At 38.9% G+C, this 15,458-nt stretch overlaps 3 protein-coding genes across 4 annotated transcripts; 1 reads left to right on the forward strand and 2 right to left on the reverse strand.

Moving 5' to 3' along the window:
- Positions 1-167: 167 nt before the first annotated feature.
- On the reverse strand, positions 168-6,804 carry zcchc8 (zinc finger, CCHC domain containing 8). Its single transcript, XM_086173594.1, has 14 exons — positions 6,613-6,804; positions 6,401-6,440; positions 6,235-6,309; positions 5,945-6,047; positions 5,785-5,859; positions 5,556-5,659; positions 5,225-5,290; positions 5,067-5,127; positions 4,840-4,976; positions 4,589-4,731; positions 4,354-4,463; positions 3,798-3,884; positions 3,010-3,130; positions 168-2,305 (listed from the first exon to the last, which is right to left on the reverse strand). The coding sequence occupies exons 1-14, from the start codon at positions 6,788-6,790 to the stop codon at positions 1,038-1,040; spliced, it is 2,568 nt and encodes an 855-aa protein (XP_086029720.1). The 5' UTR covers positions 6,791-6,804; the 3' UTR covers positions 168-1,037.
- Positions 6,805-6,938: 134 nt separating this feature from the next.
- On the forward strand, positions 6,939-8,815 carry LOC147218341 (uncharacterized). The gene is made up of 4 exons (XM_086173598.1): positions 6,939-7,354; positions 7,608-7,737; positions 7,815-7,948; positions 8,025-8,815. The coding sequence occupies exons 1-4, from the start codon at positions 7,235-7,237 to the stop codon at positions 8,796-8,798; spliced, it is 1,158 nt and encodes a 385-aa protein (XP_086029724.1). The 5' UTR covers positions 6,939-7,234; the 3' UTR covers positions 8,799-8,815.
- Positions 8,816-8,947: 132 nt separating this feature from the next.
- Positions 8,948-15,377, reverse strand: rsrc2 (arginine/serine-rich coiled-coil 2). 2 transcript variants are annotated; one of them, XM_086173597.1, is made up of 10 exons: positions 15,232-15,377; positions 14,275-14,416; positions 13,792-13,832; positions 11,267-11,421; positions 10,988-11,119; positions 10,762-10,878; positions 10,374-10,459; positions 10,019-10,278; positions 9,765-9,854; positions 8,948-9,655 (listed from the first exon to the last, which is right to left on the reverse strand). In XM_086173597.1, the coding sequence occupies exons 1-10, from the start codon at positions 15,241-15,243 to the stop codon at positions 9,470-9,472; spliced, it is 1,221 nt and encodes a 406-aa protein (XP_086029723.1). In that variant the 5' UTR covers positions 15,244-15,377; the 3' UTR covers positions 8,948-9,469. The 2 variants fall into 2 exon arrangements, with proteins under 2 accessions (XP_086029723.1, XP_086029721.1); XM_086173595.1 differs by having other exon boundaries at positions 10,365-10,459.
- Between the last annotated feature and the right edge of the window lie 81 nt (positions 15,378-15,458).

A 15,458-nucleotide genomic window follows, 5' to 3' on the forward strand; every position in this document is an offset into this window, starting at 1 on the left:
AGTGGGCCAGGCCCTCGTTTTATTATTGCAGCATGATTGGATGAAAGCGAAAAAAAAAAACTGTGAAACGTCAAAGATAATACTTGGGTACTTGAGTATTTCCATTACTGTCTTTTCAGATAATCCCATAAAGATTTCATGTCATAAGTCAGACAATAGACCAAAAATAAACAAATGCTTCCCCTTTATTACTTGTCAAAGTGAGACAGTGACAGATAAAGGGTGAACTTTGAGTAGGGCTCGCTTACATGTTGAGAGACATGATGAATTTTCTCAACACTTGAAATTGTGATGGCCTTCTTTAATATTTGGAACAGTTCAAAATGTATTTGCCGATACATATGTTAAAACACGGTCAATTTTCCTCACAAAATGAACTGTGTGGTGTCTTGAAAACAAGTGCTCATTGATTCTTTTTCATATCAGACTTACAAAAGTAAATTATTTTACATGCTCCATGATGCTCCATGTCTTAAGGCATGGAGCGTCCTCCTCCTCCTCAATTATTTAGCAAGCTACAACGCATTAGGATGGCTGACCAATACACATCAAATCCCTGTTAGGGGGCTGTAGTGGAAAGAGTAAAAAATAAATCAAATCTGATTTTAAAAAAAGGGTCAAGAGAGCCCAGCTCTGAGAGAAGAAAAAAAGTACCCGGATGAATTAAAAACAAAGCAAACACTGGCATGTTGACTCAGAGACTTTTAGAGCACTTCCAGTGTGTCAAAAATAGAAAAAAAAGCAATTTAAATGCAACAATATAAACATTACACATGCCAAGTACTGATACATTTCGTTTCACAATAAAAAAACAAACTCTTGGGTGATGACATTACTGTTACAAAAAGAAACTTACAACCAACCAACCAATCCACAGTGCTGTAATTTCCCTCAATGTTTCCCTGGCAGACATTCAGCTGGCTCCAAAACACTGACGAATAAAAAGCACTCTCTATATAACAGCCATGAAAATAGGAGCTCTTGCTTAAAAAAAAAAAAAAAAATGTCCAAGCATTTCAGTTCAAGACTGTGTGCCGTCATTTTTTCTTTGCTAAACTTCGTGGAGAACTTTTGAGCAAGTTTCTGATCCTGAGATATGTCCCCGTGGCTTCAGCTACTTCAGTAAATTCAGGTGTATCTTCAAAAGGCACAATGCCTGCGGCAAACTTGCTCCGATGAGGAACAGCTGTTATATTACTAAAATGATTAGGGGAGGCACAACTGTCAGCCCCTCCAGCAAAGACATCAGCATCAGGACTTTGAGGGCTGTCATCCTGGGATTGGACTAGACCAGGACTATTAGGGCTGTCATTCTGGGATTTTACTGGACCGGGACTTTTAGGGCTGTCATCCTGAGATTGAACTGGACCGGGACTTTTAGGGCTATCATCCTGGGATTGGACTGGACCAGAAATTATACAGCCATCATCCGGGGATTTTACTGGACCAGGACTTTTAGGGGTGTCATCCTGGGATTGGAGTGGACCAGGACTTTGAGGACTGTCCTCCTGGGACTTTACTGGACCGGGATTTGTAGGGCTGTCATCCTGAGATTGTACTAGACCAGGACTTTTAGGCCTGTTTTCCTGGGATTGGACTGGGCCGGGACCTTTAGGGCTGTCATCCTGGAATTGGACTGGATCAGAAATTTTACAGCCACCATCCTGGGATTTTACTGGACCGGGATTTTTAGAGGTGTCATCCTGGGATTGGAGTGGACCAGGACTTTGAGGACTGTCCTCCTGAGACTTTACTGGACCGGGACTTGTAGGGCTGTCCTCCTGAGATTTGACAGGACCGTGAATTTCCAGGGAAACCTTGTGAATACCATGCTCCCTTTGATTTTCACAACTATGTTGTGTATCTCCCGGTCTAATTGTGTCCATCGCTTCTTCCGCTTCTTCTGTTTCTGTATCAACATGTCGGGGTGTGGAGACACTGGATGAACTGGGTATAGGTGTTCCAATCACAGGCGTCTCAGAGTCACTATTGGTAGCAGTGTCAGCATTTTCTAGAGCAGCCCATATAAGCCTCTGCTGTTCCTCCAGCTCTTCCAGAGTTAGGTCATCCTCTGATCCCACTACATTTTCGTCAGCTGTTGTCAAGGTATGTCCTCGGAGAGCAGGAGAGCCATTGGTAGGAGTAGGAGGAGGCGTGCCTTTAGGAAGAGGAGGTGGAGTGGGTGTAGCCGGAGGAGTGCCGTGGGGTAAAGGCGGAGGCGAGCTGAAGCAGGGGGATCCGGGGGGTAGAGGTGTTTGAAATCGGAAGTCACCTGCACCATGATTATGATAAGGCATTCCTGGATCTGGACCAAAAACATACATCCAAAGATTACCAACAAGAACAACAAAAAAAAAAAGTCTGACTGACAGCATGACAAAAAGTTTTAGCATTTTTGTGCATTACTCAATGAGAGCAAGAGCAACTTTGTGTTGTGTATGTTTTTGGTTCGGTATGCCATTGGCTCCTTTGTTGCAGGTTCAAACAGTCATTGTCGTTGTCTGTCAGCAACCCAGGATTCTTACTTAATGTTTTTATTGCTGCTTTGACTGACAGAAATGTAGCATGAAACAATTTACTGATAAACAACACTGGCACTAAGCTGTAATAAAGTGTATGAATGTTCTTTTCTTCTTTGTGTGTTCTCTCAAAATACCCAATTTAAATTCACAACAATTCAATTTCTTCTAGTACTACCAGCAGCATGAATGGATGATGTGATGTCATAGTACAGACTTTTCTTGTAGTTCCAAGTTCAGTGAGTTTTGCTAATTGAGCACAATGCACATATTCAATCAAGTTTATTGAAACTGATATCACACAGCATGCCTTACACTAAATGTTTCAGATCTGAATTTCCCCACGGTCTGTCAGAAATTGTACAGGAACATTTGGGAAACCAGAAAAGGATGGTTAAGGATCAAATCTAAAATGTAGGAAGTTGTGATTTAGGGCTATTTGAGACTCAATAAACTTTTGGTCAAAAAAAGTGAAACTTGAAATTGTTACCTGATTCGACATCCATATCTGAGCTCCTGTCAGAGTGGCGATCAGGGCTAGACCTGGTCCTCTTCCTCAGCAGCTGAGGTGAATCAGACTCATGCCGTCTCTTGTTGGAAGGGGCACCAGGCTGTTGAAAACAATGACTTTCCGTAAGAATATTTCAGCACTCTGAACATGTTGCATAGTCGTCACAAATGATCTATCAAAAACAGCCATTAAAACAATTAAGATTGGAAATAAAAAAAAACACTGAATGATGTAGTTTGATTAGGATAGCAAATTGTCTAAACTACCTCATCTAAAGACATTGTGTAATTTCAGACAACATGGACTACTCCATGAACAGTACAATGTAACAGGCTTAGGGACATAAAGGCCAAGCCTGCAAAATATTTTAAAAATAAACACTGAGTGCAGTGCATTTCATTATTCCATTCTACTGTGATAATTCACAGTAGTCTGCAGCACCTAGTTAGCAAGTAAGGAGGACGATTGGCAGCTAGCAGCATATTTGAGACAAAGTAGCCTTATGAGGTTTTTTCTGCATTGCTGCTAACCTGCAAATAAATGACCTACTTATCTGTGGCAAAACCATTAAAGCATATCAAGAAACGTCTTCAACAAACAAAAAAGGTATCAGTTACCTTATCAATGCCAAATATTTGGTTCCAATCTTTTATAGCACTGACTAAGCAAGTTTTACTTATTTGCTCCCAATGCTCAGTGTCTGAATGGATTTAACCGATATTTTAAAACAAGAAGAGAGTACTCAACACCATTGAAAGAATGAGTACCGTAGAGAAGTTCTTGGACAGATAGGCAGCATAGTTTTGCTTCAGGTGGGTGCTCTGCATTGGAATCGATCCAAACAACATAAACTCCTGGATGTCAGAAAAAGGGAGAATTAAATATATTTAAGTTGCATAGATGCACTGCAAACAAGAGCAGATGTAACCACCTTTTGACAAAATCACAACACAATTTAGATCACATATGTCTCTGTCACACTTGAATCAATTTAAGACCTTGAAGTTGATAAGAAAGGAAAAGAAAATCGGGACCAAGATATGTCAGTGACAGGTGATAACTTATTAGTGTGCACTTGCTCCATTATTTGCATTAAATATGTCAGTGTACAGCGAACAATGTTGCTGTATGTAAATAAGTCATTTTTATAGTAATGATGGCCCTTCGTCATTATTAAATGACAATTTCAGTTGATAAAAAATGTAAACGTCTGCAGAATTTAGAAGAAAAACATTTCACATATGCAACATTTTCTTGAAAGAATAAAAGGAATTACACAATTGATATTTTTAAGCAAAGTTTTGAAAAAAATCGTTAACTTACATCTTTCATTTTGTGTGCGGGAACATTGAAGCCTGGAAAATCTACTAGTTTGGAAACATCATAAGAGATGTGTTGTGCACTGCTGTTTGTTATGTTGCTGTCATTTGAAACTTGAAAAACAGAAAAAAAGATTAATACTTTTCTCAGGATCTGCACATTTGAAAAACATCCGTATGTTTGCAAGGTGTTTGGGCTAGGAATATCAGAGCAATTTTCAGTTAAATTGACAACGTACCATTTCCATCATAGAGTGTTAAACCAGAGTTTTCCATCTCTGCCTCTTTAAGCCAACCTGGTGGGTATCCAAGTTGTCTCATGCGATAAATCAGAGGGGGGAGGGTGTTTCCATCAATCCCCAGGGCTGCCAAAAGATCCTCACTTTTTAAAACCAAAAGCACAGGAAAAGAAAGACCATTAGTTCAGATTTGTGTCACCATGTTAAATAAAAAGTAATGTAATGTGTTTGAGATATGTACTAAGTCCTACCTGAGGACACCTGGCTTGTATTTAGAGAATCGTTCCTCTACTTCATCAGCATGGTATCGCTGGTTACTCTGCATGGCCTGGTTACAGTTGTGATTGAACTCTTTCCTTCTCTCATTAATTGCAGCCATGTCTTTTGGCTTGGAAAATAAATGCAGTGACAAAGTTTTAACTTTCTGGGAAAGTCTATGAATTAGGGTCTGCATCATTTTTGGAATGATATCTCTTACCTTGGGACAATCTCTCATTTGATGGCTGCCTGAACCACAGTTGAAACACATAGATTTCGGTCTGTAATAAAAAGACAGACAAATTACTTGTTGTAAAGAAGTATGCAACATCTGCAAAGCAAAGACTTGAGGAAAACAATCGATAATTTCAGCTGTACCTTTTGTCTTTCATTTCTATCTCCAGACCATCTGTGCCAATGACCTGGTTGAAAACCTGGTGATAGCTTTGTAAGAGTTAAGAATGTCATGTCATGACTGCAATCCACAGTAAGAAAATCAATGTTTTGTTGACTTGTTGACCCTTAGGATTCTTGATGGTTAACTTGAGAATAAATGGCAGCATCTAAAATATGGAAAATGGACATCTTTCACACATTAAAAAAAAAACTATTCTAGCTGTGAAATACAGTTTTCCTTGTATATGTTCAAAACAAATCACCTCACTTACAAGACCGACACACATGTTGGTCTTTTGTCAATTAAAGATACGTTGGTACTTCCCATCCCTCTGTTGTTTGGGGGTTGTCATTCATCAGAGGCTGTCCAAGTTTGTCAACACTGAATGCACCGAAAAACAAAACACTTCCAATGACCTGGCGCAGAGAACAAAAAAAAAAGAAAAAGATTTGAATGTACACATATAATTTTTGTCACTGTGTTGTTCTGTATGGCAAGAATGTGCAAAATCCAAACCAATTCTAAAATAATATTTACGAACTTTGAAAGCTTCTGTTGTTTTCAAAGAACAGGGGGATGACTTCTGAAGATCTTCATCGAGAGCAAAAGCTGAATTCTTCATAGATGACAGAACAAGTTGTTTTGAAGAGCCATTAAATGCACTATGATATATTATTTGGACATCAGAAATGCACACATACCTGAGGCTTCAAGGAAAAGGAAGATGTATTCCTCTGATTGCTTTGTTTCTGATTCTTTAAAATAACATTACAGACGCTGTCTTCGATTTCCTGACGAAAATGCCTGGGAGGGATATACAACAAATGAGAAAGATCAATATAAGCTCGAGCAATTTTAAAATCCGACACATGTGTATTCCAAATTCGTCCTTGACTGTTGTGTTTTGTCCCCCCGACAGAAAAACGTTCAATGAATGGTGTCAAGGCCGTTCGGTAAGGACAATCTTGCACGATGATGACAATGTGCTTACTTTGATATATGATTGTTTGAATAAAGGATTTGAAGAATTGGCCCGTCCATGTTTACATCCTCAACTTTGATGCCACTGTAAGGAAGTAAGCAAATGTCAAGTACTCCGTTGAGACTCGGTTTAGACTATCACCAATATTCGTACGCGCTGAATGGAGGGAAATTACCTCGGTTGTGTCAGAATGTTCATCTTTCTTCTCAAACCTTTATGTGGTCTTAGAGTAAAGGAATGTGAGAATGTAAAGCAGACATATGCAAACCTTAGGTTCCATGTTTTGGATAACTAACAACCAGGAGGCTTGTTTAGATCGCTAGCACAATGTAGCTGCTGTGCTACATTGTCAACATTGCTAGCCCATTAGCCCACCTAATGCAAGGATATTCTCCTCAGTCAGTCTCTGAATGTAGTCATCGCATTCCTCCAATCTCCTCCGTAGCATGCTGGCATCTTCCGTTTCTTCCTCATCATCCGCAAAGCGAATGTGCTTCGATGACGGTGGAGCAGTGTCATCTATCTGTTGAAAGAGTTCTGAATCCCCAAAATCTACGTCAGCCATTTTACCCAGCTAGGATAGCTTAGACGGCGCTGCAGAGGGGAAAGGCTCTTTTAATTTTCATTGGTCCTGCCTGTGTCACATGACTGATGACGGATATATTAAATTGATTTCTTTGCCTTTTGTTTTTCCTTACAGGTTTTATGGAACATCGACCGTAACGCTTAGTTATTTCAGGAGATTCCGATGAATGCGAGCGCATTTTAGGCAGAATTTAGAGACAACAAAGTGCAGATTTTCTTTAATGGGGGTGGAAATATTTTTCTAAATCAACTTTTAGTGTCACCCGTGCCTTTGAGACAAAATGAGGGCCTATCTTACCATATGTCTACTTCCGTTCGGTGGGTCCGTTTGGGTTGTGCGGAATTATGATTTTTGTGAGGTTTGTGCGGGTAGACGTTGTGTTATCAGCAGGAGAGAGAAGGGCATCCTTGCTTCTAACTAGCCATGTCTAAAGTCTCAACCATTCACCTATCACTGCCTCAATGGGACACGGGATCACGAAAGATTCGCTGTATTTACCTGATAAATGATACTTCTTTCACGCTCAGCGAGTGCAATGAAAAGGTAGGGTTTGATGGTCACTTTATCTATGTACTGCAGCGTGGTGAACATGCAGGGGGGCTACTTAGAACATATGTGCAAATTTTTATCTATGCTATTATATAACACATTATGATCAACAATTGGCTTACTATTAGCTCTTAGAATTAGAATTATGATTGAATGATTACATTGCTAAAGAAGAATGCTGTTCAATGTTTCCACATTTTTTAAAAATAAGTTGTTATACTTATAAATAGCAATGTTACTATTTCAGGGTTCAGCGACGCCTCTCTTTCTAGGAGCAGATCTTTTATCAAATACTGACATCCGCACGGAGAACCACCCCAGATGCCACTCAAAGTTTGCAAAGAAAGGCCTGGCCTCAAAAGTAAACTTTTCTTCAGGTAACAAAAAAAAGTAGTACCACAGAAACCAATGCACACTAATACAAATACACTTGAAAACATCATGTTTCTTGCAGCATTCAGGTTCCATGGGTTGAAAGTACCAACTGCAAATAACAGCCTCTGGTTCTACAGTGTTGAAGGACTATTTCGAGTTGCCTTTGAGATGTATAGTAAGAAAGAGCAGCTGGCTGTGCTGGAGAACTTCCAGGTACAGGGAATTAACATGCATGTCTCTATTCATTTTTTGTGCTTTAAATATAGTTGGATTTTTCTTCCATTTGTAGGATGTTTGGAAATTCCATATCAATGACAAGCCTCTGAAAATGAGTTATAGCCTCAGCGTGCAGCTCGACTCTGCTGCATCAAACAGCAAGTGTGACTCAGAGACAGAGATTCAAATATCTCAGCACTGCCAGGCTGGCCAGTCATCAGAAGAAATTTGCGGCAATGATGCAGGTGACACCTCAGCAGATCATGATTATTGTTGTTTGCCACCCCAGGACATTCAAGGTGAGAAAAACAAACCACTTTACTCTACAGTGAGAAATAAACTGCATGGCTTGGATGATATACTATCATCTGGAACTCAAAGCTTCACAGAGCAACAGCTGGAAATTATTCTGCTCTTTATGCAGTACATTGATCACTACATTCATGGAAATCTGACTGAAAAAGATGTGACAGAATTGGTGCTATCACTGGTTAAGGATACAGAGCAGAATTCTGCATATTCAAGCACACTGCTTAATTCTATGGGTTGTTGGCTTGGCCAGCAGTTTCATTCAGCCAACAACAACATCAGTCAGGTTGTGGAGGGCTTTAAGGTTCAGCATATTGAGCGAATTAGTGAACTACCACCAGCTGAGGAACTAGCAGTGGAGCTTTTCCCGGAGGCCATGCGAACACTGCTGCTACATTGGATGGGTTTAAGTGACGAATCCTCCACAGAGAAACGACGTAGCGAATATCCAATTCTGCTTCTTATCCTTGAGTTTGCCAACCACAACCTCATTACCGGTGTTGCTCACGTGCTTTATTCCAGTCTTATATGTAAATAAACATCCCTACAACTCTATGTCTCGATAATTGATTGCTTTTCCACTCCCTATTTTAAACATTACCTCGATTTTCATGTAATTTCATGAAAGACTCAGACATGGAATCGGTGACTTTATGTAGGTTTGTATAGCTCAAATAATTAAAGACATTATTGGACAAACTAATTTATTTCAAGAACATTTGAAATGTGATTATCTGTCAGCTCCTTAATCTATGGGAGCAGTACCTGCACACAAATTGTTTGTCTCAGTTTCTTCCTGCTCCAAACTGAGGAGAAATCAAAGTGTAATGTAATGATACTATATTGACCTCAAGTTTGTTCTGCAGAATGCATGTAAATTTTCCATTTTAACCACATATTCAGTTTGTCTTCAATCACATTTAAATATACATATACATTTATGGGTTAAAAAAAAGCTACAACAAACAAATATCTATCTGACCAGCATCAGCTGGTCAAACTGATGAATCCTTCTCAAAAGATATACACATTATTAAATACTGAGACCAACTCAGCACCTGGCTATTTACATTACAATGGTCAACTGTGTGAGATGTTTGTCTTTACATAAATCACAGATTCAGAGCAACATCCATGCAAGCTTGTAGCCAAGCAATGAACTGGTAGTCTGGAAAGATCAGTTAAGTGTCAGACAAGCAAGGTTTGCCACTAGATAGAATCCATTCCACGTGAAAATGAAGAGGAAAAGCCAAGGCCCATTCCTCTTTGGGTGTGTGTCTGGGATCGAGCCATCTCGTACTGAACGTCTAGATTTCTGAACATCTCTTCCTGCTTCTGAAGAGTCTTCAAACCCTCATCATTTAAGGGTTTTGATGCTTCGCCGTCATCATCTGCCTGCATGGACATGAACATAACAATGATTCATGGGTTGAAGATATAATTGGCAGAGCAAGGTGAATTATCAAATGCACCCAAGTCAAAAATAAATGATCAAAGAACTTACTTTAATACCCATTAGTTTACGAAATTTGACATTTTGGTCCTTGTTTCCAAAGTTGAGCTTTTCCCATAATTCTGCTGTCTGGGATTTGTCCTGTACGACAACAACAAAAAAAAACAAAACATGAGCATCTGGTAATACTGGATCTTTAACAGACAAGTTTAATTTCCTTTTTCTGTCTGGTTCAATAATTCCATGAAGACAAAATGGACACTGTAAAAAGAATTTAGAGAAAAAAAAGAGGCAAATAATCTTACCCCATCCTTCTTTCCCTGCCAAAGCATTTTCCTCTTTTTCTCCTGCTCGGCAAATTTAGAGGGATTTACAGCAGATGGGTTGTAGTAACTGGGAACTGCGATGCCAGTCTCTGCCAGCGTTTTTGCTTGAAGGGCAGCCATCTGCGCTGCCATTGCAATCTGAGGGGTGACCTGTGTCCCAGAGGCCAGGAGAGCAGCCACATTGAGGGCGGGGTTTGTGGCGGCAGCCGCAGCTGCGACTGCAGCAATAGGAGCAGCCACTGTAAACAAAATACCAAGGTCTGTGTGAGTAGGTGCTGCATTCCTTGTCATTAGAAAGATCATATAAGTACGTATTGCGACATACAATTCTCACCTGCCGCTATTTCCTGTTGTTGTTGCTGTCGTTTTTCCAACAATTCTTTTTCTTTCTGTTCTTGTAGTTTCTTGGCCCGCTCAAGCCTGAGGTGAAACATTTAACACCTAGTTAAAAATCAGCATTGATAAATAAATATAATAAATATAAATTATTATAAAAAAAGGGCCGTACTATGCTTTTTGGGTTTGTTTGATGTTTGGAAGTACAACTTGATCACATAACTTTGGTTTACAATAATTACATATGTACAAATGGAAATGGCTCAACCTGTCCATAGGGTTGACTCCCCCCCCCCCTTTTTTTTTTTTTTTAACCAGAACAGCCGGAACAGAATAACCAACCATCTGAATTTTGTCACAAAGTCCTACAGAATTGGCTGTTTTACCTCCTGGCCAGGGCCTCTTGAGCATCCATAGCTGTGTTTCGACCCCGGAAGGCAGGTGGATTAGGGGACCTGCTTCGACTCCTCCTGCGTACCTTTTCAGTTCTTTTCTTGTGCTCTCTGTTAGAAAACAAACACAGGATAATTCAATATAGAAGTATAAAGGCAGAGCTGTTCACAAAAAAAACACTTCCAGTTATGGAAATGCTGCAATCAATAGTCAACCCACCTGCTCCTACTGCGACTTCTGCTGTGGTGACGGTGTTTGGATCTGGAGCCAGAGCGAGATCGAGCCTTCTTTTTTCTGTCCCGACTGTGTGATCGCGATCGCCGCTTGTCTCGACTTCTGCTACGATGTCGCCTGAGAATAAATGCTTACAAAATGAACTGAGGAAATTTGTGCCACTAATCTACATTGCAATTTTACCACGGATAAAAAAAAAAAAAAGTGGTATATAATGTTACCTGAGTACTGACGATACATTTTTAGCTCTCTGGCAAAACTAACCTCTCACGAGAATGTGACCTGGACAAACTCCGCCCCTTGGAAGACCTCTTATCTTTGCGTTTGGATCGCTCCTCTCCGTTCTCTGTTGAACATCTGTCTTGGTGCTCCTCTGTTTTGTGAGATTTTGATGGCTTTTCAGAGTCCCTCTTTCGTGCCTGTTTTAAGAAGAAGTTGTCTCTTTCAGGAAAATAGTGCAACAAAAAGAGTTAGTACCAGGGCTTGCAGCATAAAGAATGAAATAAATTTGAGATGCTGAAAAAAGCCTTTTCATTTGAAATTCTATAACATTCATTACGTGTAATAATATAATGTGTTTGCAGCTGTGTGTCTTTACTTAGTACAGAATATATACAAGTTGCAAAAGAACTATGGAATTTATCAAACCAGCCTTTTTGGAACACTAATCAGTGTGCATTCACAATGGAAGATCTGGTTCATAGGCAAATAAAAATGCTTTCATAATCAACAACAATCTCACCCAAACACTGAATGAAAAAGCAGAAGTAGGGATGGGCACCTCAGCTTATCTCCAAAACTGGCCAACAAGGGGGTAAAAGATTATGGACAGGATCAAATAATATCTTGTAAAAAACAAATTACATGTTGTACTACTTGCAATGCTCTACTTGCTTGAGGGAGATTTCATAACAAATTCAGGTGGAAGCAGATTTCCATTTTGTTGATCTCAACATGAACCTGATTTGAAATGGCTTTAAATGAGGATAAGAGAATAATAACGAGGCATTTGAAACACTGAACATATTCAAGAAGATTTGAAAAATTGTGCCCATCCCTAGGTGCAAGAGAGGCAAGAGTTAATTCAAAATTTTCTACTCATAGTGTGAGACAAATAGGAGTTTGAATGGCAGATAGTTACCTGTCCCAGTAGTAGACATATTATTTTGCTATGTCACCAGGGTCTTCTGTTCAGTCTCTTCGTGCATTAGCACGCTGAGTATGATTTATTGTAGAAATGTTATCATGTGATCCATACAGAGGATTTTACAAAAATAATTAAAGGAAAAAAACTACTGCAAATAATGACAAGTATCCAAGGTTCAAAGCGCTTGCTGAGAAATGTCAAAATGGGGGGTGGCTGAGGCATTGCATGTACCCATGAAGACTCTTCCTGACCGAACAATTGTAGGAACTCCTGGCTTTAAACCGTCTTCCAACCAAGCTTCAATGGCTCTTATTTGGGCCCATACTTTATTTCCATCTTAATTAAGCCTGCAAACCTGAGGATATTTGCACACGCATCAGATCTAATGAAATCTGCATTTTTTTATGGCTCTTTTGCATAAGTATACAAAAATGTTCACAGGAAATATTTAACTGAGCAGTTTAAAGTTTAGATTAATTTTTGGGCAGACCCAGCATGCCAAGTACAACCGGGTTCTCTAATCTGTCTATACCACCACTTGATGGTGTATGATGGACAGGAATACATCAATGACTGAAATTTGAAATTGAAAAAAAAAAAAAAGTTAGGTTTCTACAAACTTCATGTTTGGGATGAGTCTGACGCTAAGTACATGAAAGGGGGAATATTTGAAGTTAGTGAAGTTTGAAGTTAGAATATTTGAAGTTGTTAAAAGTCTCCAGCTAATGAAAAAACAGGAAATGTGTTCACTTGCTGACTCATTCCCTTGTAAAACTTCTCACAGGACTTTGCCATACCCAAACTAAGAATTGTGTGGGCATTACAACACATTATATTAATTTCATTCCTTATGGTCAGATCTTGATCAACTCAGCCAAACCTTGAATCACATAATTTTTTGCAATTTTAAAGTTTTATCAAGTTTCACAAATATCACTTCCACAGTATTCTTGCACTGTGATAAAAGCTATAAAAATGGATGACACTTGGACTTGCTTCAAAGTATAAACACCGAATACTTTGGGCAAACTGACAAACTTATGTTCAAAATTTATTCAGCCCTAAGTTAATTAGTTGTATGGTTAAATCTGTATTCTCATGGGAGATATGCAATATGGATAGATAGAAATGCATTAACTTATAGGATACCTTGAAATTTCTTTAAAATTTTTTTTTTTTTTTTTAAATCTATCCAATAGTTAAGTAGGGAACCAAAGCATCAAACCTTTGTTTCATTATTTTTTTATACACAAATTCAAAAACCAATCGTAAAACCAGTTGGCAAGTGATTTTACAATTCTTATCAGATTGTGCAGCACAGCCAGTAACGATATACTTGGTAGTAACTAAAATTAGGAGCGAGAAAATCTGCTCTGAACAGTTCTACTGGTTTCAACTTCTTGCAGTATACATCCAGAAAAAAAAAGGAAAAAAATCAGGTAGTTCCTTCAATGGTTCACAGAACTATGAAATAGCTCATTTGGTCAGAAAGCGCCCTAGATCTGTTGATTTCAACTTTGGCCATGGAAAGTTCTCCTATCTCATTAAACCATACTCACCTTGACCAAAAACTAATATAGGTTATCATTCAAGACCTTCAAATTCACATCTAACATAAAAAATGAAGTCATGATTTAATTACCTCTTTGCTCCTGCTTCGACTTCGTCTGTATTTTCTGTCACCTGAAAAAAAGTTAGTTCAGAGTAAGATTTTAATGACTAGGATGCACTTAAAATACCTTTTTATTAAAGCTATGAAATGTGAAACAGAGAACAGCACATTTAGGTAACTTCAGCTACCTGATGCGATTAGTGGAATACGTTTGTGTGCTGTATAGAGCATTGCAACAGTAAACTGAAATTGTGCTGTCACATATTTATGGGCCTCCCCATTAGTCACTGTCTGAATTATTTTTTCCAGTAGTCAAATCACACAAGTAAATTTCATATGATGATTCAACAAATGCAAAATCTTAATAAAGTTCATGTCTGCTCAGGTTCAAGCCTCTCGGTTGAGTTGAAATGATTTCCATGATGGAAGCTCAGTCCAGGTCATTATTCCACATATGAAGTTAAAATCTGATTTTAAAATCATCCCCCATGGGTACTGCCACTGAATACTGACGTTTTCTGTCCCTGGAGCGTGACCTTGACCGAGAATGGTGGTGTTTGGAGGTTCTGGGAGATCTGGATGACTCCGTGCTGTGTTTTTTTCTGTGGTGAACAGGAGAGCCTGTTCTGGTAAGATCGCTGGAGTCGTCACTGGCCTGCAATAATATTTAAAAAACAATAGAGAAAATACAGATTAAAGATTTGACTAATTAAGAGGGCCAATATTAATTTCATTAATTAAGCCTGTGTATGTTGTATAAATATAACAGCACCAACGCACACTCTTAATGTAAGAGCAACTTTTTAGTTAGGAACACAATATCGATATTAAACATGTGTGGTATGGTAACATTTCTAATTCTATGTTTCCCACATAGGTTCGGAATTTACATTTATCTTATTTAAAACGTAGATCTAGAAAGAAAATTACTATAATTAGTGACCTAAATGATCTGGAGCGAATAATGATTTAATACTTAAATGCCGTTTCAAACGAAATCAAAAACGTCCATAGTCCTGAACAATGCCATTGTAGTGAATCGCAAGCAGTGGTATTCAATGTAAAATTGTGAGTTAAATGACGAAAAGTCCATCTCACAAGACGTGAGGTAATTCGTATGGCTGCTGTAGTCATATGAAGTATGTAGCCATTTTCTTGCCTAGCATGTCGTGAAACCTGCACGATAACATGTTATGAGAATGAATCCAGTTGTTCATATATTTAACCACAATGTTCAAAATACGGTCGCCAAAGGTAAAGATGGGTTAGCCTCCAGCGAGCTACATTAGCTAAATTCTTCGATGTTCGTCATTCATCTCCATCACATAGCATTTAGTGTTAGCTAGGAAGCTAACGTTTATCGCCATCTTTGAAAAACCTGGGTTCCAAACTTAGCCATCAAATAAAAATTTATTTTAAATTATAATGTAGCTGTAAGTGTATCGATTAAGGTCATGTAGTTGTACTTACCGACATTATCATAAAGCAGCCTCTAACGTTAGATGTTACACGAGTGAATGTTTTACAGAAAAAGCGATTCAAGAGGTAGCTGGCAAGTCCAGCCGTTGTCTAGCTTGTTCACCAATGTTTGACCCGGGTTGCCAGGTTTCTGGTTGAAAGTCGCATGTCTTTGGACCAATCCAAAAAACAAAACGCAACGGCACACGGGCAAAATATATATATGGTAACGAATTTGG

Source organism: Fistularia commersonii, chromosome 26 (genome assembly GCF_037954325.1).
Source record: "Fistularia commersonii isolate RoL2024-O1a breed Wild chromosome 26, RoL_Fcom_v1.0, whole genome shotgun sequence".
In the NCBI taxonomy this organism is placed as follows: domain Eukaryota; kingdom Metazoa; phylum Chordata; class Actinopteri; order Syngnathiformes; family Fistulariidae; genus Fistularia; species Fistularia commersonii.